Genomic DNA, 24,351 nt, shown 5'->3' with positions numbered 1-24,351 from the left:
AAACTGAGAAACCTGTTATATACACATGCTCAATTTGAACCTGCAACCGGCTTCAAAAAAGTTGTGTCAAAAACCAGAAACGCCTAGAAAAGCTGTAACATGCTGGAATGGAACTGGATTGAACTGGATAAGCAGTCGACACGATGGATGAATCTACAGTTCATAATGTGATCAAAAGATCTCCGTGCATAACGGATATGTCTGAGGACTTGCAAGTAACCAATCACATTGTTGTGATGTTGTAGTTTTGCGAGAAACCTGTTGACGACCACTCAGGAAGAAAATGAGAACCTGGAATCTGGTAACTCATCTGTAAAGGCACCATTAATGCTGAAAGATGTATAAATGAGCTACACCGGAGCATCTTTTGGAGCCTCATGTGCTGCTGACCAGAAGATGTATTTTCAGGGATGATCTTGCTTATTTCAGCAACACAAAGCCAGCATCCTTGTTATTGTTATTAGGTGAAATCATGCACATCTCATGGGTAACTTTTACATGTGTAAAGGCACCATTAATGACTTATAATTACCTGAGTCGGCGTGTGTGTCGGCGTAGCGAGTGTGTGTGCGTGTCGTGGTGCGTCTCCAGGCTTTGAAGGGAGGGGCCAGGTGAGGAGGCAGGGCTTTCCAAGGCATTGTCACTGGCTGAGCGAATCAGGGAGCGAGGAGATGACAGGCCGTTTCCAGCTGTTGTCCGGGTCAAGCCCATGCGGCGGCGCTTGGTATAGGAGGGAGTTTCTCTGAAGGGAACTACTTGGACGCATATATACAAACACACACACACATAAAAACACACAGAGAGTTAATATCCAGCCACTGTGCTAACATTGACACACGCACACGATTTAAATGTGTTGAAACTCACCAACGTCAGACGTTTTGTGGATTTTTATGATTTCTGCCAGATCAAAATTCCCGGCAATGATTGCCACCTGCACACACACAAGCCAGGAGTCATAAAAACACACAAACCGTAGGGCTCAAAATTAAACTCACAGCTTTTTAATCTCGTTTCCACCTGAAACACGAAACATCACAGGAGCAGATTGAACAGATTCACATTTCTGTATCTCTGAAGTTGCAAATAATTTCCGGAGATTTCCAGAGAGTTCCAGGATTTTCAAAGTAAAATTCTCTTTCAACAAGTCTCCTGGTTAGAAAATAATAAAAACTCACAGGTACAACATGAGGCGTGAAAGCACAAGATTAAAGAGAAACTAAAGAGCCAGTATAGCAGCAGGCATCCAATCACAGAACTGCAAATGTGTCTGTGAAGCTGAGATGTTAACATAATTAGATGTGCTGATGGTTAAATGCAGTGGTATCATTTCTGGCATTGAAACAAGCGCTCCTTTCTGTTTTTGGTGGGCTAATTATTTTTTCCAGTAACTGCTGTGTTTTGTTTCTGTAGCTCTAACTTTAACGTTTTTTTGACTTCCTGGTCTTTATGTCGAGCAGGGTAGATATAGTCTTGTTTGTATTTCATTTTTTTATTTATCAGAAATAAAAAAATAATAAATGCATTATATTAAATTATATATTATATTACATAAATTAAAAAATAAATAATAAAATAATAAATAATTCTAAAAATATTTTTTACTTAAAGGCACATAATGTTCCTTTATTTGTATTTTTAAACGGTCTATATATGTTTCTTATTTTATAATATTGTATAATATTGTATCGGAAATGTTTTTTTCATTAGATTTCTTTATGTTTATCTTATTTATTTAGTCTTTATTTGATTTTTATTGATTATTTTGGATATTTATTTATCATTTTATTTGTTTTTTACTTCAATAGAAGGTTAAGAAAAAAGACTTTGTTGTTGTTTTTATTTTATTTATTAATTATTGGATTATAATTTTTGAAACTAAAAGCTCATTTTAAAGTGTAATAATCTTTTTTTTACTTATTTTCATGTGAAAAGCTGTCTGGTTGTTTTGGTTTTTTTTTTTTTTTACTTTAAAGGCTTCTTTTATTGATCTGCTGATTGATTGACTGGTTTACCTGAAAGGCCGTCTGGTTGTTGTAGTTCTTGATGTCCTTGTTGGCTCCTCTGAACAGCAACACTCGGGCACAACTATCCTAATGAAAAAAACCCCCAAACCCCCAAAATGTGACTAACAACATACATTACACCCACAGGCCGCCATCACATGACCAACATGTGCATTACCTCTTTGTGTGTGTGTGTGTTACCTGGTTGTACAGAGCGCAGAGGTGCAGTGCAGTGTTTCCTGATGCATTCTGGGAACTCATGTCAGCGCCATAGAACAGCAGGTGCTCCAAGTGCTGCACGTTGCCATAGCGACATGCCTGAACTCACACACATGCGCCCACACACACAAGCACACACACACACGCACACACACAGAGTCATAATTGTACAGGGCTTGAACTTGCCATCAGTGCAAGTAATTTTCCTGATTGTGTATTTGTGTGTGTGTCACCTGATGGATTTCCTGCCACCCGTTCTCATCTGTCATCCCTGTAACCATGACAACAAGTACTCTTAGTGCTAAAGTGTTTTTTTTTAACACAAAAATATGAATAAAATAAATACATAATAATAGAGCTCCACAACATATCAGATGATTCGTCAGATCGGTCCTATGAGACCCCCTCATACCGATGGTGGCGTGGTCCTGCAGCAGCAGCTCACAGCAGTAGGGGGCGCCGCCCACCATGGCCGAGTGATAGAGCGGAGTGAGGCCTCTGCTGTCCTTGTAGTCTGGAGATGCCCCGAGGTCCAGCAGAGTCTGAGGACCAGGAGAAACAACAAAAATGCAGTGATGTTAAAGAATGAGCAAGTACTTTGAACCTGCATTGTTTCTAATGCGCAGCCGGGGGAGACTCCTCTGCACCCACTGTGTAGAAGTCTATGAAGTAAAAATCTAAATTTAGGGTCTTATTAGTACTAGAAAGGACCATAAAGCACTAAATCCAACCCTCACGTGTTACGTGCAGATTCATCCCCATCACTAAGATGGTGAAAACAGTCAGCTGTGGTCTCAGTGATTTTAATTCATGGGCCATAAACAGCTTATTAAATCTCAAGTGAGCCAAAGAAATGAGGAAAATATGTTCAATATTAATTTTTTCTCTTAGATTAAAGATGCATTCTTTAAATTCCAATAAAGTCTTTAATTTAAAATGGTTAGAGGAACTGCAGGTTTTGATGGTTTGGTGTTAAATTTGTTTTTGAAATGATGGTGGCAGCAGTGTGGTGGAAACATGTTGGCCAACACGGAGCAGTTTGACATTAATCCATTTAATAACCATCCTCCATGGAGGTCAAGCAGACACACTAATCATGAAATTACTAATTAATTAAGCCACTGCTGCTGCAGGAGCTGCTTTTGTTTTTGATGTAGTTGGTTTTGTGTTTTCTTGCTTTTAATTAGGATATATTTACCAGACAACGGACCAGTTGCAGGAACCAAAGTATGGAAAGAATTGCGCTGAGAGACACTGATTCAGTAAAGGACTAGATGTTACAATCCCGGACAATGTACTGCTTTTAATGGAGAAAATCTTGAGGGATGGCTGTTATGAGGAAAAGCAGCCCAGCAACTTTACCAGCAGCACACATCGTTGTGTGCCTCAAATCTCGTTCTTTTACCCAGGCTAACCTGACATTTTCCCTGGTTAGGTTCAGGGATTAGAGATCTGATCTAAATTGTTAAAATTTGGGACACATCGTCAGTAGTGGACCTTGGATTCATCGGGTGTTTCGACAATTATCACTAGACATCGTTATCCAAGGAGGCCCTGCCTGCTGAAAAGAAGTGAAGGATCTGTTGGTTTTGTGAGGAAAGAAAAGATGAGAGATAAGTGTGTTAGCCTAACTATTAGCCTAAGAATCCGTCGTCAGTATTATATGAATCATGATAAAACACGCCTACCATGTTTTGGGTTCCTGCAACTGGTCCGTCGGGTTATTGTCTCCCCAGAAAAACTTTCCATGTGTTTTTTACTATTTCTGTTTTCTTTTTTTTTACCATTTTTGTTGTCGTGTTTCCTATTTCTGTTGAGTTTTGTGTGCTTTTGCAGCGTTTTTCTTATTACTGGTGTTTTCTTAAGTTGCAGTCCATTTGGCCTCTCAGGGCCACCGTATATATTCTAGCTATTCTAAGTTTCTGTTCCTTTAATCTTGTTTCCTGTAAAACACGTTGTTGTATAAATACTGCTCTCTGGCTTGCTTATGTTAAAAAAATGTATTTAATGGCATTAACTCACTAGCTTGAAACACTGAACAGGCAGGCAGCAGCCGACATTTATATAAAGGTGAGTTGGTGGATTTTATCAGGTGATGTGTTTTTTCAGTCGGGTTTTTTTAAAATGTTGCTGTCAGATGGAATGAGTCACTCTGTCCTCACTGAAGAAACATTGCTGTATATTAATGTTAAACCCAGACAGGAAGCAGGACTTTGGTAGCTCACAAGATGGAAAAGCTCGGCTGAAATGTCTTTTTGTTGGCTGAAACCTACAAAAATTAGCGAGCTGTGGTGTGATTCAAAATAAAGTGAACACATGGAGACAGAACCAGAGAAAAAAAAGTGTTTTCTTACGGTGAGGGCGGCGCTGTTTCTGCAGAGGACGGCCCGGTGAAGGGCAGTGATGCCGTCCCTGGTCCTGAAGTCCAGGTGAGCTCCTCCATTGCGAAGAACTTTAATCAGCTCGCAGCTCTCCTCCAGCTGCACGGCCAGAGTCAGAGGACACTCTGAGGCACATGGAAACAAGTCTTTGTTAGGCTGAAGGAGAATATCCATCTTTAAAGTCAGTAACAGCTCCACAGCTGTGAGGGCAAACTGAACAATGACACTCGCCGAAGATCAGACACTCCTGAGAGAAATAAAATCTGGAAAAACTGTATAAACGTACATTTTCACGTCTGCCTCATCAAAGCTGTAATTAGAAACTAAAAAACAGCCTCCTAACAGTGAGTCAGGAAGTCTTAAAATGGATTCAGAGGTTGGTACATAACAGATAACAGAAGGGGTATCGATGCTAATCAGAAAACCACCTACAAGTTGTTTAATATGTGAGAAGCAACATGGAAACCAAGTGGGGATGATGTTCAATTCAATTCAGTTTTATTTATAAAGCACCTATATCACTGCAGAGCATGTAACAGACCCACTGGTTCATCGTGTGGATGTCACGGTTTTGCCTCTCGTAGGCGTGAAATGGACACGCTTAAGTTGCAGTACCAGCAGGGGGCAATAATTTATTTAAACCCAGTCGCTGCTAACCAAGAAAAGTATGAAGTACATTCCCGGCTCCTTCTGTGTCAGGTAAGATTGAGCTGCACATGCAAGTGTGTTAGTAATGTTTCTTTAAAAGTTTACCCATGACTGTTTTCTAATGGCTTTAAATACCTTTACTGCAAGATAAAGATGCTACAATAACAGAGACAATCAAAGGACCCTGTTTGAGCAAGCACTTGGTGACACTGGGAAGGAAAAACTCATTCATGCCTGGCTCATGGATAGATAAAGTTGGGTATCATCTGCAAAGCAGTGAATATGGATGCGGTGCCTTCTAATGATGCTGCCTGAGGGAAGCATGTGGTGGGTTCAGACTGTAGGATGTTTCTCAGACTAATCATAGCTAGGATGGTTTTGGGAAAGAAGAGCCAGTGATGGTAAATGGACTGGTTCATACATACTTTTCTTCTCCACTTCAGCATTTTATATAACATGTCTCATTCACCCAATCATACAAATAAACTTTTACTTACTTCCTATCTAACATTCAGACACCCTCTAATAAACATTTTGGTAGCTACTTGGGGTTCCTTGCCTAAGAAAATTTGGCATGGAGACACCCACCAACCTGCCTACTAATACATAGCCACTCAAAACTTCATGGAAAGACAACAGTGTTTGAACTCTTTAAAACTGAACCTTTTTAGTCCTTCTCTTTGTGTAGCAATTGGCTTATGGAGGACTTTCTCTCACTCAGGTGGAAACATTTGAAAATCCAAATTAGCTTTAACAGTCCCTTTAAATACATTACACAGATACAGATACATGCTAATTATGCTCAGTAGCATCCAGCCAATAAATACAATACAGAAGTTTAATTCAACAAAACTGGAGGTCAGACTTCTTGGACTGTTAGTAAAATTAATTGCACAGCAGAAATATGTTTATATTTATATTTCCAAAATGCAATTTCACACACTGAAAAATGATGCTGAAGGGATTTGCTTCTGCTCACCTCCCGTGTCAGAGTCGTGAAAGTTGGGATCGAGGCCTTTTTCCAACCACTTGGAGACCTTCTCCACATTCTTCTGGTGAACATGTTCCATGAAGCGCTTCAGATTGGCCTAACAGGGAAAGAAACACAACATAATTTTCTTATTTACTGAATAATATTCTATGAAGAAGCAGCACAAACTCCCTAAATTAAATCTGAGGTGAGTGTGGAGGAGTCGCAGTGAAGCAAACGCTGCTAAAATTTCCTGATCCTTTTTGCACTCTCAGCCAAATATAAATAACACATCTCCGAAAGCATCCCTCTGCATATTAAATGTACAACTATTTTTGTACATATTTATTTAAATCCTTTCATTATTTATTTCACCCAAGCTTCATATCATCACTTGCAGCAGTATTGTAACTGTGGGAATACAGCAGTAAAACTCTTTGTGTCCTTATTTAGAGACAAAGTGTGAGCATTTTGCATTAATACTGTAATAATTCTGCAGCATTTAAATCTTGCATTAACAGTATTGTGTTTCCTACCTTGGTATGCAGCTTTGCCAGCTGCTTGTCATCCACGTAACTCTGGGTGTAAACTCTCCTCTTGTAACGAAACTTCAAAAAAAGAGACACAAACAGTCAAGTCTGGAATAAACTGAAGCTACATGATGCATGTAGAGGAGATTTCAAGAGTTAGCGTCATGTTTTTAAATCGGTCTGTGATTAAAAAGATCACCAAACAGCCAAGAGCAATAAGTGTCATTCCCTGTTAAAAATATCTGACATTAACCTCTTTCAGTAGCGCCCTCTGGTGTATTAGCAGCATGTTTATGTGGGAAAAATTGCTGGAACCACAGCAAGAAGTCTATTTTGAAAGGGGTGGGGCTTACTGTGATATCACATGCTCATTGGCCAATTGTGAATGACTCATGATTAGCTAATGAGCATCTTGTAAATAATCCCCGTTATTGATTTTTATTGTGACCATAACTTAATGACCATAATAAACTGATCAAGAAAGTGTTTACAGAGCTCCATACGGAAATCTGTTTTCACAAACACGTCTACCACTGCAAGTTATTTGGAACCACAAAAGTCGCCCTCTACTGCCCATAAGAAAGAAAGCAGGTTTAAGGTGCTTCAGGGAAATGTATGTAAGCTACATCCATATTTTATACCAGAGGTTTCAAACATTAGGCCCTGGGGCTAATTTTAACTGTATTTTAGTTTATCTTTAGTAGTAAAGACTTCCTCTAAGGTCTAATACAGAAAAAATTAAATGACAGAAAGGTTCCTGTTTTTTTTCCACTATCTACTATTGAAATTGTTTATTTTTTCCTTACAATTTAAGAGTTGCAGTAGTCGTTTACTACAGCAGCATTTCTTTTTCATGCAGAAAAAACTGAAACGCACTGTTGAAATTGCACTTCTTCTTATACTAAGATATCTCAAGGCTTAAATGTGTAAATAATACTGACAGAAAGGGGAGTTTCACTGGTCTGGCCCAGTTAAGGTTAAAGTAGGCTGTATGTGGCCCATGATAAAAAAAAACAAACGAGTTTGACATCCCTTGTTTTATACTATCTATGGTATTGATAGTTAGTTGCATTCTACTTTTCAAAAGAGACTGGGGGATACTCTGACTGCATTAGTATGATGCAGATGTTTGCATTTATACTTGTGCACAGGTTTGTCTGTATCATTAAGAGTTAATTTTACTAAAAAACAACAAAGGGAGAAAACTTCACAGCCAGGTCTGCATGCAGATTAAACAAGAGAAAACAGCCTGCTGGAAGAAAGTTGCTCTAAAGAGGTGTTGTTGATATTCTAATCCACAGGTTCAAATATCTGTTTGTTATGTATATCTTCACTTAAATGTGAAAATTGAAACTACATGGGTTTTTGATTAACTGAACTTTAATCTAGAAAAATATTACAGGGTTTTTTCTAAATATTACAACACTTCAGTCCTAATATAATGTTCTATAAGTTATAGCAGTACTGTACGTTTTAGTATGTTTCAGTGTTGTAGAAACACTGAGGTAAAGTTTACCTCCAGGTACGGGATGGGTGTGATGGGCGGGAGAGGATACTCCTTCAGCAGCCGCTCCTCGTCCAGAAACTTTCCGGCTCGGCCGTTGAACGCCGGCTGGAAGAGACCATAGTTCAAAACATCCGACAGAGACTGAGTCAACGTCACCAGAACCCTCTGCTTACTGGTCCAAACTGGTAACTCTGGGTCCAACCGCAAACACTTCTGAGAGAGCCAGAGACAGAGAAACAGGCGGACAGACAGAGAAAGAGACAGCCGGACAGACAGACAGACAGGTTTGTGCTGTGCCTTATGTTTATATACAAACTGTACATCGACACACAGTACGCCTGTGTGTGTGCGTGTGTGTTACCGTCTGCTGCAGGTCCGGGATGCCGATGCGGACGACGATGCTGTTCCCAGTGGGCGTGTCCTCTCCCTCGTCGTCCCTGGCAACAACAGAGCCTGCCGGGTTGCCGTTTGTAACCGCCTGTTGCCGCGGGCGATCATGTTTGGTGTCAGCAGCCGGACTCAGAGGCATGTGGCTGAAACAGAAAGAATGGTGATTATGACTGCTGCACTAATCACAGAGCAGATATAGGCAAAACTTTAGAACCTTGTCACACCCGCTGGATTTAATAATGCCATTCAAAGCTGCTGGTAAATCACTGAGACAGCTCTGCCACTCCCAAGTCATCATGGATGGGGGACTGTTTTAACCCAAACCACAATCTTCATGTCAAACCAACCAAGTAGTTCTTTGTGCCTAAACTTAATTAGGCGGTTCTCAGTATCTAAACCTGACCAAGTTATTCTCAGTGTCTAAACCTGACCTAAATCTAACCAAGTAGTTTTTTGTTAAAAGCACAAACAAATAAAAATGAAATGAAGCAGTGACTGGCAAAAAGCTAAACCATTTGCACAACAAAAATATGCACAAACAATAGGTTCCAGATGACCATTAAGCATGGATTATATGGTTGCAAAAATTGTCTTAGAAATTCCACACGCCAAACACAACAGAATGGACAAGTTATCGTGCCATTTTAGTTCTTTAACCTCCTAGGACCTGCTGTCCACATATGTGGACATCACATTTTGGGATGTCCACATATGTGGAGAGTGCATGCTCAGTTGGTGCTGTGTATGTGTAATGCCCCATAGATGAATCTATGCGGTTCCAAAAAACTAGCAGACAGGTACGTGTGCCTTGGATCGGCAGCTGATGATTTTATTAATGTCACTTGAACCCAAGCAGAACCCTAGCATACTCACAGAAGAAACTAATACAGATTCAAAGAACTGTTATCTCTTTGCAACAAGTACAGTGGGGCAAAAAAGTATTTAGTCAGCCACCGATTGTACAAGTTCCCCCACCTAAAATGATGACAGAGGTCAGTAATTTGCACCAGAGGTACACTTCAACTGTGACAGACAGAATGTGAAAAAAAAATCCATGAATCCACATGGTAGGATTTGTAAAGAATTTATTCGTAAATCAGGGTGGAAAATAAGTATTTGGTCAATAACAAAAATACAACTCAATACTTTGTAACATAACCTTTGTTGGCAATAACAGAGGTCAAACGTTTACTATAGGTCTTTACCAGGTTTGCACACACAGTAGCTGGTATTTTGGCCCATTCCTCCATGCAGATCTTCTCGAGAGCAGTGATGTTTTGGGGCTGTCGCCGAGCAACATGGACTTTCAACTCCCGCCACAGATTTTCTATGGGGTTGAGGTCTGGAGACTGGCTAGGCCACTCCAGGACTTTCAAATGCTTCTTACGGAGCCACTCCTTTGTTGCCCGGGCGGTGTGTTTTGGATCATTGTCATGTTGGAAGACCCAGCCTCGTTTCATCTTCAAAGTTCTCACTGATGGAAGGAGGTTTTGGCTCAAAATCTCACGATACATGGCCCCATTCATTCTGTCCTTAACACGGATCAGTCGTCCTGTCCCCTTGGCAGAAAAACAGCCCCATAGCATGATGTTTCCACCCCCATGCTTCACAGTAGGTATGGTGTTCTTGGGATGCAACTCAGTATTCTTCGTCCTCCAAACACGACGAGTTGAGTTTATACCAAAAAGTTCTACTTTGGTTTCATCTGACCACATGACATTCTCCCAATCCTCTGCTGTATCATCCATGTGCTCTCTGGCAAACTTCAGACGGGCCTGGACATGCACTGGCTTCAGCAGCGGAACACGTCTGGCACTGCGGGATTTGATTCCCTGCCGTTGTAGTGTGTTACTGATGGTGACCTTTGTTACTTTGGTCCCAGCTCTCTGCAGGTCATTCACCAGGTCCCCCCGTGTGGTTCTGGGATCTTTGCTCACCGTTCTCATGATCATTTTGACCCCACGGGATGAGATCTTGCGTGGAGCCCCAGATCGAGGGAGATTATCAGTGGTCTTGTATGTCTTCCATTTTCTGATGATTGCTCCCACAGTTGATTTTTTTCACACCAAGCTGCTTGCCTATTGTAGATTCACTCTTCCCAGTCTGGTGCAGGTCTACAATACTTTTCCTGGTGTCCTTCGAAAGCTCTTTGGTCTTGGCCATGGCGGAGTTTGGAGTCTGACTGTTTGAGGCTGTGGACAGGTGTCTTTTATACAGATGATGAGTTCAAACAGGTGCCATTCATACAGGTAACGAGTGGGGGACAGAAAAGCTTCTTACAGAAGACGTTACAGGTCTGTGAGAGCCAGAGATTTTCCTTGTTTGAGGTGACCAAATACTTATTTTCCACCCTGATTTACGAATAAATTCTTTACAAATCCTACCATGTGAATTCATGGATTTTTTTTTCACATTCTGTCTCTCACAGTTGAAGTGTACCTCTGGTGCAAATTACTGACCTCTGTCATCATTTTAAGTGGGGGAACTTGCACAATCGGTGGCTGACTAAATACTTTTTTGCCCCACTGTACTTCAACAGGCAGCACATCAAGGCACAGATGCCAAAATACACCTCGTGTTAAGTTCACAAAATACTAACACTCCAGAATGAGAACCCTTTCAGTAGTGAAAGATAACAATGAATAGTGTGCTTATTCAGACAGGCCATGTAATCAAACTCAGCTGAACCTAAACCAGTCTGCATGAGCCAGTGATCAGCTGTTACCATATAGACTGTGCTACTCAAGCTGCTTTAGACTGGCTAGAGTTGCTGCACATCTGCAAGTGACTTTGCAACCTGTCTCCAGTCTAAATCCTTCATTTCACATTGTTTCTGAATGAAACCCATGTCTGTTGCACTATTTCTATTTATTACCTTCTATGTGCCTTTTTGTTGTCTGTCTATCCTCACATTGCTTCTACTTGTTGTGCTCAGTTTCCTCTGACACAGTTACTGGGTCAGCTTTGCACACTTTTGCTTTGTTGGGACACACAATCATGGACCCACTTTAACTTTTAAATAAAGTTTAAATGAAGAGATGTCCAGACCTTAAAATCATATTAAAATATGGATTGAAAAATGGTCTCTATTATGACAGAGATATTGGCATGAATCTAACAGCCTCTTACAGACATCTCTCACAGGGGATATTTTGCATTTACAGAGGTTAACAGTTAAAATGGCTGCTTTCCATTAGTGTTTTCCACCGCACACCAAATGTAGCACATCAGCGTTCATGTAATTAAACACCAGGTATCTTCATAGTTTAATTCTCTGTGATCGTGGGACGATATCTTATTCATATAGTCTGCTGCTGACTCTGATATGACCTCCACCTCCTCCAACGCTAATAATGTCCTCAGGATGTTACATCACATCCTGTTTTTCACCCCTTAACCAAGCGTTCACACAGTGGGAAGTGTCTGTACAACAGTTTGACTAAAGTTTAGTTGCTGTGTGAAAATTATTAGACAGGGAAGGGAAAGGAAAGAGGAGAAAGAGGAGCTGGATGAAATTCATTCCTCAGTTATCTTGCAATATTCATTCTGAAAATAATGTAGTATTTTAATAGTACTATATGTTTTGTTGAAAATTGTAACATACATGTTTTGATAACGTTTTATGATCTTTATTATTTTTTAAATTAAAAGGAAGGCCATATCAAAAGGATTAAAGGAGCTGCACTAGATCAGAATCAGAATCAGAATACTTTATTGATCCCTGGGGGAAATTATTTTTTGTTACAGTGCTCCATTTTAAACCAACATTAAGACAAGACAGACAATACGCTAACTAAGAATAGTACAATATATACATATATATACATACATACATACATAAGTCACTTATAAATAAATAGTTGGAAAAGAAACATGTGTAGTTGTAGCAGCAAACAGTGTGTTAAGTGGATGCGTTGTACAGGGAGATGGCCACAGGCAGGAATGATTTCCTGTGTCGTTCAGTGGTGCTTTTCGGTAATCTCAGTCTCTCACTGAACGAGCTCCTGTGACTGACCAACATGTCATGGAGTGGGTGGGAGGTGTTATCCAACATTGTCTTTATCTTGGACAGCATCCGCCTCTCCGACACCACCTTGAGGGAGTCCAGCTCCATCCCCACAACATTGCTGGCCTTACGGATCAGTTTATTAAGTCTGTTGGCATCTGCGACCCTCAGCCTGCTCCCCCAGCATGCAACAGCATAGAGGATCGCACTGGCCACCACAGACTCATAGAAAATCCTCAGCATTTTCTGGCAGATGTTGAAGGACCTCAGTCGCCTCAAAAAATAGAGACGACTCTGGCCCTTCCTGTAAAGTGCTGTGGTGTTTTTAGCCCAGTCCAGTTTATTGTCAATGTGTACTCCAAGGTATTTATAGTCCTCCACAATGTCAACACTGACCCCCTGGATTGAAACAGGGGTCAAGTGTTTCCTGGTCTTCCTGAAGTCCACGATCAGTTCCTTGGTCTTTGCCACGTTGAGCTGCAGATGATTCTGCTCACACCACGTGACAAAGGAGTCGACCACAGCCCGGTACTCTGTCTCATCATCCCTGCTGATGCTTCCAACCACCGCAGAGTCATCAGAAAACTTCTGAAGATGGCATGTCTCTGTGCAGTGGCTGAAGTCTGTGGTGTAGAGGGTGAAGAGGAAGGGGGAGAGGACAGTCCCCTGTGGTGCCCCTGTGTTGCTGATCACCTTGTCAGACACACACTGTGGGAGACGTACATATTGTGGTCTTCCTGTCAGGTAATCAACAATCCAGGACACCAGAGAAGCATCCACCTGCATCGCTGCTAACTTATCACCCAGGAGGGTTGGCCTGATGGTGTTGAAAGCACTGGAAAAGTCAAAAAACATGACCCTCACAGTGCTCGCCGGCTGGTCCAGATGGGTGTAGACACGATTGAGCAGGTAGATGATGGCGTCCTCTGTTCCGAGACGAGGCTGATAAGCGAACTGAAGGGGATCCAGATGTGGTCTTACTATGGGTCGCAGCTGGTCCAGGATGAGCCTTTCCAGGGTCTTCATGATGTGGGAGGTCAGTGCCACGGGCCTGTAATCCTGGGGGCCACTGGGACGAGGCGTCTTTGGTACAGGGACGAGGCATGATGTCTTCCACATCACCGGGACCCTCTGCAGACTCAGACTCAGCATAAACAGTTTATGAAAGACTCCACACAGCTGGGGGGCACAGGTCTTGAGGACAAGGGGACTCACTCCGTCTGGTCCAGCAGACTTGCATGAGTGAAGTCTCCTCATTTGCATCTCAACCTGGTATTGAGTGAAGGTGATGGGTGGGGGAGGGGTGTCAGGAATCTCACAGGAGGCAACATGTGAAGAGAGAGGCTGGCACAGTGGTGTGGCTCTGGATTCCAGGCTGACTGCAGGTGAGGTTGTGGGGGTGGGAGCAGACACTGTGGTGTCGAATCTATTGAAAAACAGATTCAACTCGTCGGCTCTATTCTCACCTCCCTCAGCTCCCCTGCTGTTGGTTGGCCTGAATCCAGTGATGGTCTTCATGCCCCTCCACACCTCTCTCATGCTGTTCTGCTGGAGTTTCCACTCCAGCTTCCTCCTGTAATTGTCCTTAGCCTCTCTGATCTTGTCCTTTAGTAACACCTGGATCTTCCTCACCTCCTCTTTGTTGCCCCCTCTGAAAGCCCTCTTCTTGTTGTTGAGGAGGGCTTTGATGTCCTTAGTCACCCACGGCTTGTTATTTGGGTAACAATGAACAGTCTGAGCTGGAACAATGGAGTCGGTGCAGAAAGTTATGTAGCCTGTGATACACTCAGTAAGCCCATTGATGTCCTCGGCGTGAGGCTCACAGAGTGTTTCCCAGTCGGTCACCTCGAAACAGCCCTGTAGTTCCGCTATTGCCTCCTCTGACCACCTCCTAACAGTCCTGGTGGTCACAGGTTCCCTCCTCACAATTGGCACATAGCGGGGGGTGAGGTGAATCAGGTTATGATCTGACCTACCAAGTGGGGGGAGGGAGGAGGAGCTGTATGCATCCTTGACGTTAGCATACAGTAAGTCTAAAGTTTTCTCTCCCCTGGTGGGACAGTCCACATATTGTTTGAATGTTGGTAGTGTATTGTCCAGTGATACATGGTTGAAGTCACCCGAGATCACAATAAAGGCACTCGGGTGCTGAGTCTGTAGCCGAGCTATGGCAGAGTGGATAGTGTCACATGCAGCTGTGGGGTTAGCAGAGGGGGGAACATAGACAGCCACCAAGATGACGTGAGAGAATTCCCTGGGTAAATAATACGGCCTGAGTCCAACAGCACACAGTTCAGTGTCCGGGCAACAAATCCTTTCTTTGATTGTTATGTTGGCAGGGTTACACCACTGGTTGTTAACTAAAACAGCAAGCCCACCTCCTTTACGCTTACCGCTAGCGATGCTGTCCCTGTCCGCCCGAACAGTGTGGAAGCCTTCCACGGAAGCATTCTCATCGGGAATGTCCTGGTGCAGCCATGATTCGGTGAAACACATCAGGCTACACTCTCGGTATTCCCTCTGACTCCGTACCAGTGCTGAGAGCTCGTCGATTTTAATTGCCAACGATCGCACATTTCCCATCACGATAGACGGCAGACACGGTTTAAACCTCCTCCTCGCTTCGAGCCTCCGCTGTCTCACCGTCACCTTTTTTCTTCTCTTCTGTCCTTGACCTCTGCATCCCCGATGTGTTTTCCTCCAAATTTCAGCTGGTACTTCTGCGGGCCTGGCCAGCGAGCCGGCCGGCATCAGGGCGATCAGCTGATCTCTGGAGTAAACAGTCCGTGCGTGTAGGAGATGTGCCGCGGTCCCGTTCCTTGATAAAAGTAACAGTTCCACGGCCACCAGAAGAACAAAAACTCTCTCAATCCACGTGATTGAGTAAGAGATAGAAAACGGAGGAAAATACAAGTCAGAAAAAAAAAAAAGAATACGTAAGAAAAAAGAGCTAAACTAAGAGAAAAGCAGGAGCGACTGTAACAGGCTGCACGCTGGTTGGCGCATGCGCACTTATTAGATATTCAGCAGATTATTTCCAAAGAGTTTTTGTCACACATTAAAGCAAGTCATGGTGTTCCACAGGGTTCCATGCTCGGACCCATACTTTTAACTGCAATTATACATGCTTTGCGTCAGAAATACTATAAGAAAACACTGCACACATTTTCACGCCATTGCAGATGACACCCAACTAGAGCAGGGCGATATGACCAAAAATATTTATCACGATATACATTTGAAAAATTGTGATAACGATGTAACTGACGATATAATTGACACTAGACAAAATACTTTACAACTCCACAACTTTATTAGTGAAAAACAATCAATGTATTTTCACTTAAACAAACAGCTGTTTTATATGTGCATTAAAGTTTTATAAAAAATTTGCAGTGCAAATGCAAATTCCTTGCTGACAGTTTAACCAAAAGGCATTTCCAGTGGAAATTGGCCAACATATCCTCAGCATAACCATGTATAATATCCACAAAACTTAAAAAGAGGTTATACACACACACAGTACGGTAATATTATGTTGAAGCACAGTACGTACCACTCCGCGAGGCTCCTGCCTACGATATCCTAATGCTCAGACAATCCATCAAGCGGTGCGGCTTCGTGCCTTAGCAAAGTCGTACTAAAACATTTGACAGATTTTCGAGCGCTGTGTACTAGAGATGGACCGATCCGATATTACGTATCGGTATCGGTCCGATACTGACCTAAATTACTGGATCGGATATCAGAGAAAAATAAAAAATGTAATCCGATCCATTAAATATCACGAAAGCACCTCACAAAACTTGCAACACGCCGTAACTCGCCTCAGAACGTTAGCACGTCGGAGCAGTATGCATCACGTGATAGAGCGGCTGTGGCATGCGGGACCTGTCGGTGGTCTGGATAGCATGTGGAGCTTCGCTAGCAACCCAGCATTTCATCTCCGACAAAGTTATCCCCGAGAGAAGTAAAGCAAGTGTGTAAGTCCATCTCTGAATGTTTGTAAAGCATTCCTGCGTTAAGCTTAACAAACGATATATGGAGCAACTGCCTCTTCTTGCTGCGACTTCAATCATGAAACTGCTTAATGATCAGCTGATCGGCTTTTCTGTCGTGAGTCCGTATCGCTTCTTTGTTTTTGGCCCACTTTGCACCAGAAAGAGGAAACCAGCGGCTGAACAACAGCAGCACGTTTCAGCTTGATAAGCTGTTGTTAGAATTTATTTAATATTACTTTCTACACCAGGATCTTTTTCTACGTAGCTGACGCTGGTAACTGTGCAGGGGCGGATCTAGCAAAGTTTAGCCAGGGGGGCCGATAGGGCATTAACAGGGAAAAGGGGCCACAAAGACATATTTTTCTTTCTTATTCTCATTTAAAATGTCTAGCTTTTGATAAATAATTATCTGACACCCAAAGTTTTAATTTGATGTAAAATGAATAGAAGTCCATTACTGTATATAGTAACTATTAAGTCTAATATATATATATACCTAACTAATATGTAAGCTATAGTACTTTTTCCTTTGGGAAGGTACGATCTGTGCAGTGTGCAATTTTGTTGAAGAAAGATGTTGAATTTATTTAATATTTTAATATAGTGAAAAATAATTGATTTCTGTGCATTTTTTTTCACACTGCATCAAATTAAGGTTGATTACGTCGATTAAGCATCATGAGGTGGAGCGTGAGGGGTGGTTCCCTATTTTTTATTTATTTATTTTTGTTGTTGCTGGGAGTTGGAACCCTATTAGTTAGGTTGCTTAATATTTACGCTAAGTAGCCTACTCTTTAAAATACCAGAATAGGGAGGATGGTGTAGGTTTGAGTTTATTAGATTGATCAGTATTGCTGAACTATGAAATTTTTTTTTTTGCATACAGGTATAACAGAATAGCTTTAGTGTAGTTGTTGTTTTAAACTTGAGTATGAACTTATACAAAATGCAGCAAGATATTTAAAAAAATAGCTATGTTGATTAAAACACACTATATCGGATTCATATCGGTATCGGCAGATATCCAAATTTATGATATCGGTATCGGACATAAAAAAGTAGTATCGTGCCATCTCTACCGTGTACCACATAAAATCGTTTCGAGGTCAGTAAACACAACCAGAATTCATACATAAGGCACACGGGATTATAAGGGACAATGTCAATTTTCAGAAAAATCAAAGAATTGATTTTAAGTGTGCCGTATTTTCCAAAAAACACGGTAATAACGACGGCCCGCTAGCATGCTCTACCAAAAATAGTTTTTTGTTGTGTTTCTGACGGACAAAAGCTAAACCAGTTCCACACCACTGAAGTTGCAGCATTTTTGCAAACCAATTCTGGTTCATCCTTTTCATTCAACAATCCGCTTTCGCCCTCCTCATTCTTAGTCGCTGCAATGTGCGTATGAAAACAAAAGCACTGCGCATGCGCGTTTTACCCATATTCTATCACGATATTTCATTTTCTTATCGTTGCCCAACATTATACCGATATTACCGTGAACGGTATGATATGGCCCAACCCTACACCGAACTCTATTGATCATGGCTGAATATCAAAATGTAGATGGTTGCTGCATTTAGCATGTGAAGTAGCAAGTATCCTTAGGCAAGATAATGAACCCAAGTTTTTCGCAAAGTGTTCATTGGACTGCGAATGGAGTAGAAAAACATGATTTGAATGGGTGAATGGGGCATGTTAAAGTGCTGTTAGTGCTATAAAAGAACCAGTCCATTTAACATCCATTAGGCCAGACTAGAACTATGTTAAAGACATAATGGCCTGGATTACTTGTAATTTTGTTCTTTTAAATTCAGACAAAATGGAGGTTATTGTTCTTGGGCCTAAAAACCTGAAAACCACAATGTCTAATCAGATACTTAGTGTGCCTCCAGCATAACTGAGGAACATGGGAGTAATTTTTGGACAGGACATGTCCTTCAACCAAACATTAAACAAAAGTCTGATGGCAGTAAAGAGAAACATCATGTCTCAGAGTGATGTTGAAAAACTAGTCTACATAATTATTATTTCTAGGCTAGACTTGTAATTATTTCTTATCTGGTTGTAAAGCTCCCTGAAAACTCTTCACTTGATCCATAACAACACCCCATCATATCATAAAGCCCTCATAATACCTTAATATCCCAACAGTACACTTCGCTCTCAGAGTGGAGGGTTATTTGTGATTCCTGACTTTCTAACAGTAGAATGGGAGGCAAAGCTTTCAGCTCTCAGGCCCTCACCTGTGGAACCACCTCCCAGTTCAGATTCAGAAGACACCCTCTCTACCTTTAAGATCGATCGTCAAACTTTCCTTTTTGGAAAAGCTAATAGTTTGGGTTGGATCAGGTGACCATGAACCATCACTTTGTTTTCTTCGTTAAGCTCAGGCTGCTGGGGGGACTTCCCATATTGCAATAAGCATTTCTTCAGTCTTCAGGTGTTTCTTTGCCACTACTGGATGTCTTTAATGTTTGTCTTCTCTCTCCTGTAGTTTGTCTTTTGTCCTGTTTGTTGTCAGTGGTCCTTATGCTCCTCTATTCTCTCTTTGCTTTCCCTTCACTCTGCAACCAGTCACAACAGATGGCTGCTCCTCCTTGAGCCTTGTTTTCTCAGAGCTTTTGTCCAATATGTTCTCATTCCAGGGGCCAATAAGATGCTGTTTTGTCAGAAGCCACCTGTGTACAATATGTCCTTTGGCATAGCTGCCTTGACCCGCCAGCTGCCACAATATGAACCTCAGAGAAATAACAGCTACAAACTGCATCTTTGTCAGCAGGTTAAAGTGATGGAAATGGCCTAAGTAGTGAAATGCTCTGCCAGGAAGCAGAGGTGTGGACTCGAGTCACATGACTTGGACTCGAGTCAGACTCGAGTCATTAATTTTATGACTTTAGACTTGACTTGAAAAAATGTTCTAAGACTTGTGACTTGACTTGGACTTTTACACCAATGACTTGGGACTTGAATTGGACTTGAACCGGTTTACTTGAAAAGACTTCATATTTTACCCCAAATATAAAATTTAACATGCATATTATATAGAGATTGAAAATGTGACGTCATTCACGGGTAGAACCGCAAAGGATTCTGGGAACTCGTGGCAAGCGGTACTAGCGCACGCAGGCTTTCAATTGAAATCAGTCACACAGGATAAAAAGAAACACAAAAATGTCAAGAAGCCGTTGTATTATTAACTGCAATAGCCGGTCGCATGACAGCCACGGGAAGCCGACGGGTAAAGAGATCGGTTGTTATCGGATTACGTCGTTGAAGAGAAATTGTTCGAGCCATGTTTCCGAAGTAACAAAGAGGTGACGGGTGGCCTGGATTGCAGCCATTCAAAGATCAAATATAACGTCCCAGAACACTCCAGCTCACAGGTTAGTCTGCTCCAAGCATTTACACGAAGGTCAGTGTTTTTTAGTAGTTAATATGTCATTTTCTTAACATAACTGGTGATATAGGTTACAAGCAAGTCTGGCACTGAACAGAAATTGTCGCGCTATGCTCCTTTATTTATTGTGCATAAATAGTGAATTGTCCTGACACAATATTGTGTTTCGCTTCTGTTATTATGGTACATTGACAAAAACATATACTTTTATTCACAGGATAAAACAGGTTTTTTGTATCACTAATTGCCCAGTACGATTACAGCATACAATATTATTGTCACTGCTACATTTCTGTGATGCTACCAGAAATTATTTCCACTACTAATTAATTACCCTTGAGCTCAAAGGTCCTATTAATAAACGGTTAATGAATGTGTATTTATGAAGACGATTTGTGAGACTGGTAAACTTATGATACGCATGATGGTCTTTCTTTCTACACGGTGCATTTCAAGGTCCTGCACCCATCCGTCGGTAAACTGTACCTGGGCTTGTTGCAGTGACCTGAAGTTACTAAACTTCATGAGTGTATGCACTCACTCCAAGAACCGTATAATTATAAATATGCATATAAATATGCTACGATGAGATAGCTGACTTCATCTAACTAGCAAATGTTTTCCAGGCTACGTTGGTGATGCAGTTTTTTTTAATATGTATGATATTTTTGTCATGCGATTTTAAAGCCGGTCCTACAACCGCATCCAAGAATAACATGCAGCTTATCTCAGAACTGTCGGTGAAAATTATTCTTGGAGCTAGGTTTAATTGAGCTGCATTTTAAAGAGGTGCAATTTCACAATTTGTGTATATTTTCTAAGTTCACTATTTTGTCATGTGTTGAGAAAAACACAGATTTTAAAATTACATGGTCTAATATTTACATTTAGCATAACTGCAACATTATTTTTTCGTTTTTTTTTTTTTTTTTTAAAGACTCGAAAGGACTTGAAATTCAAAATTTCAGACTTGTGACTTTACTCGGACTTTTACACCAGTGACTTGAGACTCGACTCTGACTTGCCTGACATTACTTGAGACTTGACTTGAGACTTGAGGATAAAGACTTGCAAAACAATCACTTGGTCCCACCTCTGCCAGGAAGTCATGTTTTATGTCCTGTGAAGTGCTTGAGTTTTGCGCTTTGGTTTTTTATTTACTTCCTGATTTGTTTAAGTTGCAAGCACCTTTACTACAGATTATTTGGTTTGGTTAAGATATCACAAACAACTTGGTTACCTTTAGGTACTACAAACTACTTGGGTGGCTGGGGCCAGGAGGTAGAGCACTACTGCTGCTCCACTCTGCATGCCAAAGTATCCTTGGGTAAGAAACGAACCCTAAGTTGCTCTCCGACGTATTTAGGTATTGTTTTTGGTTCCTGTGTTGAGTCACAACAACAGGTTAATTGGAAATGAAAGCCACATCAGACCACGTGTGTCCTCGAGATGAAGCATGAATGAAGAAGACTGACTGTTGTTTCCTTTTAAAGTGAAGCTGATTTTTTTCTCCCTGCTGTTGTGCTTGTTGGATCTCTTGGTCTTGAGTGTATAATGTTATTGGGCCTTCACCTTATACCAGAAACATGCTTGATGACTGTTGTGATTTTGAGTGATTTAAGTAAAAAAAAAAAAAAAAAAGGGAAAGCAGCAGTTCCTGTGATAAGAAGGACACACCAAACCTGCGAAGTCCTGTGGTTGAAAACAGTCTAAGAGACTCTGGACATGAAGCAGAGAGAGACTCGACCTTGTCGTTAGCCTTAATGGACAATACTGACAGGCCAAATGGTCCAATCGCTTCCACCGAGCTAAAGAGGTCAGAGGAGAAAAAAGCTTTAACACAAGTCCCTCCCAGCAGCTTCTCCTGACCGATGCTCCTCTTGCTGCTGATGCTCTAACACTGCATTAGTACTCCTTTAATCATTGTTCATATTAATCATCACTGCTACTAATTAACAGCTGATTACCCCTCACGCTGATAAAGCTGGGCAGAGCCGGAGTCAGAACTTAATGGCTGCTTCCATTACAGCTGAGGATGAAAGCGAGGAAGACGGGGAGGCGAGGATGAGTTGTGAGTTGTCATAGAAACTGGAATAGCAGGGAATCCTGTGCTAACCTCACTGTGTCACTCTGTATGTGTGTGCGTGTTTTTAAAAAAGCCTCCTGATCTACATGCTCGCTGTTGCTATGGCAACGGAGTTGAACAATTTTCGCAGATCCCGTTTAAAACATCAACCTGCTGACTCTCTCTCTCCTCCTCCTCTCCTGTCTGTCATGCTTGCTCAGCCATCGCAGCACTAAGCTTAAAGTCTATATGTCCATCCACTCCGAGACACTTCAGCTGCGTTTAAAGAAATAAAAGCTATGGGAACGCAATGATTTTCAGCGTAGGATCGATGTAAGCTGACGGGAGGAGAAGCAGATGGGAGTTCAGAGGCAGTTCAGCTATTTGAAGATGGATTTATGAACTCAGCAGGACCCACTCATGTTTAAAGGACCACACTACTGCTTTCTTTTTAATGCCTGTTCTTAAAAACAACAGACTTGTTTCCCTGAGGTCAAAAAGGCAACTCCTTAAAAGGCTCTTCGACAACACGGTTAAAAAAGCTTAATATAAAAGTTTCATATAAAAACAATTAAACTTTTAAAAACAGACCAATCTCAGTAGGGCAAAAATTACAATCATGGTTATTTAACACCCAGCTTTTGAAAAAAAAAAAAAAGCATATGTGCTGTTCACCACAGGACTAAGAAGCTGATTTGGTTTTATTATTCATATGCTGTCAAGGATTTGGCTGGATTCATAACAACAAGACAAAACCAGAGCAGCATTGTGAGGAGGGAGGCAACAAAATAATTGGTTTGGTTGTTCATAATCGCAGCCGCACATCTCAGGATCAGACCAGACTAGAAATTAAATAACATCTGATGATTTACAGAATTAAGTATGATGTTCATTTTGTAAATTATGACTCTCATTAGATTCAGAAAGGACAATGAAACAGGGCAGCTGGCAAGTCATGACTCATGAGTGTCCTGTCCTGTGGTTTCTCTGTCTAAGTCTCTCCTCTGTCACCTGCTTTCAAAGCTCAGATGGTAACTGTGATTTTAAAGCTTCAAAAATATGATTTCTCGCAGGTGATGTCACAGTGCCCACCTCCATCTTTTATATCCAGTCTGTGCTTGAAAGTACTGATTGAAATGATAAGGAAAGTGTTTAATGAGGTCGTAGATCAGGTGACCTGCCAATGTCCTAACATGGCCATACGCAGACACTGATCCTTGCACCTCAGCAACCTTGACGCTGCAGCTATGGTGATGCTGATCCATTAAAGGTGTTACTAGAAACAAATAATAAAACCATAAGATGGATCTGTTGCGTCCCTCTGCAGCCCCTCATCTCTTTGCAGCTGCAGTGCAAGAGTGTTCAGCTGTTGCTAATTGACCACACCTAGTCAGGTGTGGATAAAGGCAGCCTTTCATGGTGGCTCACTACTCTTAGTGGTACCAGGTATTTTAGCCAACGTTGTTATGTATTAGTCTCCATATTTATTTATGCCGCAGCTTTTGAGCCGGCTCGTAACATAAATGGGGCTCATCCTGGATAGACAAAAAGGTGAAGAGAGGCCAGGCGAGCTGAGTATGGTGTAGTATTGTTCTGGTATTTTTAAAAAAATATTAAGAATCTAATCGTGAGCTGCTGCCAGATCTGCTTTGATGACTACAAATATGATGAAGGCAAAATAGAGAGTATGAACACTTAAATTAATTAAATTAAATCTGAACAAACCTCAATGATATGGTCGAAATGCCAAATTTTCATGGGATTAGTGACAAAATACGAGGCGCTATCTGTTCCTTTGGTGTTGTGTTGGCCAATCATGCAAAGTTTAATTTCATTACATTCCAACTCCACAAACTTTTCCAGCTTGTGGACTTCAACTTTGTGCACATGCGCAGTAGTACTTCTGAACACCTGGACACTTAGTGGACATGAAGCAGCTGTTTGGACCTTTTTAGTACCCTCGCACTCCATAAATAGCTATGTTTCAAGTGAGCTTTGAGCGGAAAGTGAGCTTTTGAAAACTGTCTGAATTTGTTGCTTGCTGCATTAAAATCTTTCCATTGAGTTCCCAGCTTTAAAGATCTCAGATACTGAGAAAGTGTCCTTGAATGCACCAGCAGCGGATTTTCAAAGCGGTCCCCGCTCTCAGCAGCATTACTACACAACCATAATTTCAGTTTTCCATAAAAGCCAATACCCCAAACACACTTTAAGCTGATTTTGAC

The 24,351-nt window shown here is 41.4% G+C and overlaps 1 protein-coding gene across 11 annotated transcripts in view; it reads right to left on the bottom strand.

The window, feature by feature from the left end:
• Positions 1–24,351, bottom strand: part of shank3b (SH3 and multiple ankyrin repeat domains 3b) — a 67,844-nt gene that overhangs the window by 20,334 nt on the left and 23,159 nt on the right. For 4 of the 11 annotated variants that reach the window (XM_026146315.1, XM_026146320.1, XM_026146318.1 and 1 more), the window contains exons 3-13: positions 8,623–8,794; positions 8,271–8,474; positions 6,761–6,832; positions 6,234–6,342; positions 4,580–4,731; positions 2,638–2,767; positions 2,459–2,496; positions 2,208–2,324; positions 2,016–2,093; positions 868–934; positions 533–764 (exon numbers count right to left, since the gene is read on the bottom strand). In XM_026146315.1, coding sequence (XP_026002100.1) covers positions 533–764; positions 868–934; positions 2,016–2,093; positions 2,208–2,324; positions 2,459–2,496; positions 2,638–2,767; positions 4,580–4,731; positions 6,234–6,342; positions 6,761–6,832; positions 8,271–8,474; positions 8,623–8,790 — 1,367 coding nt within the window. In that variant the 5' untranslated portion in view covers positions 8,791–8,794. The remainder of the gene's footprint in view (positions 1–532; positions 765–867; positions 935–2,015; positions 2,094–2,207; positions 2,325–2,458; positions 2,497–2,637; positions 2,768–4,579; positions 4,732–6,233; positions 6,343–6,760; positions 6,833–8,270; positions 8,475–8,622; positions 8,795–24,351) is intronic. The other 7 variants (XM_026146317.1, XM_026146325.1, XM_026146326.1 and 4 more) reach the window with 4 other exon arrangements.

The sequence above is a fragment of the Astatotilapia calliptera genome, chromosome 17 (assembly GCF_900246225.1).
Source record: "Astatotilapia calliptera chromosome 17, fAstCal1.2, whole genome shotgun sequence".
Classification (NCBI taxonomy): Eukaryota; Metazoa; Chordata; class Actinopteri; order Cichliformes; family Cichlidae; genus Astatotilapia; species Astatotilapia calliptera.
Note: the sequence above shows the minus strand (reverse complement) of the source record. Positions and strands in the feature narration are given on the sequence as shown.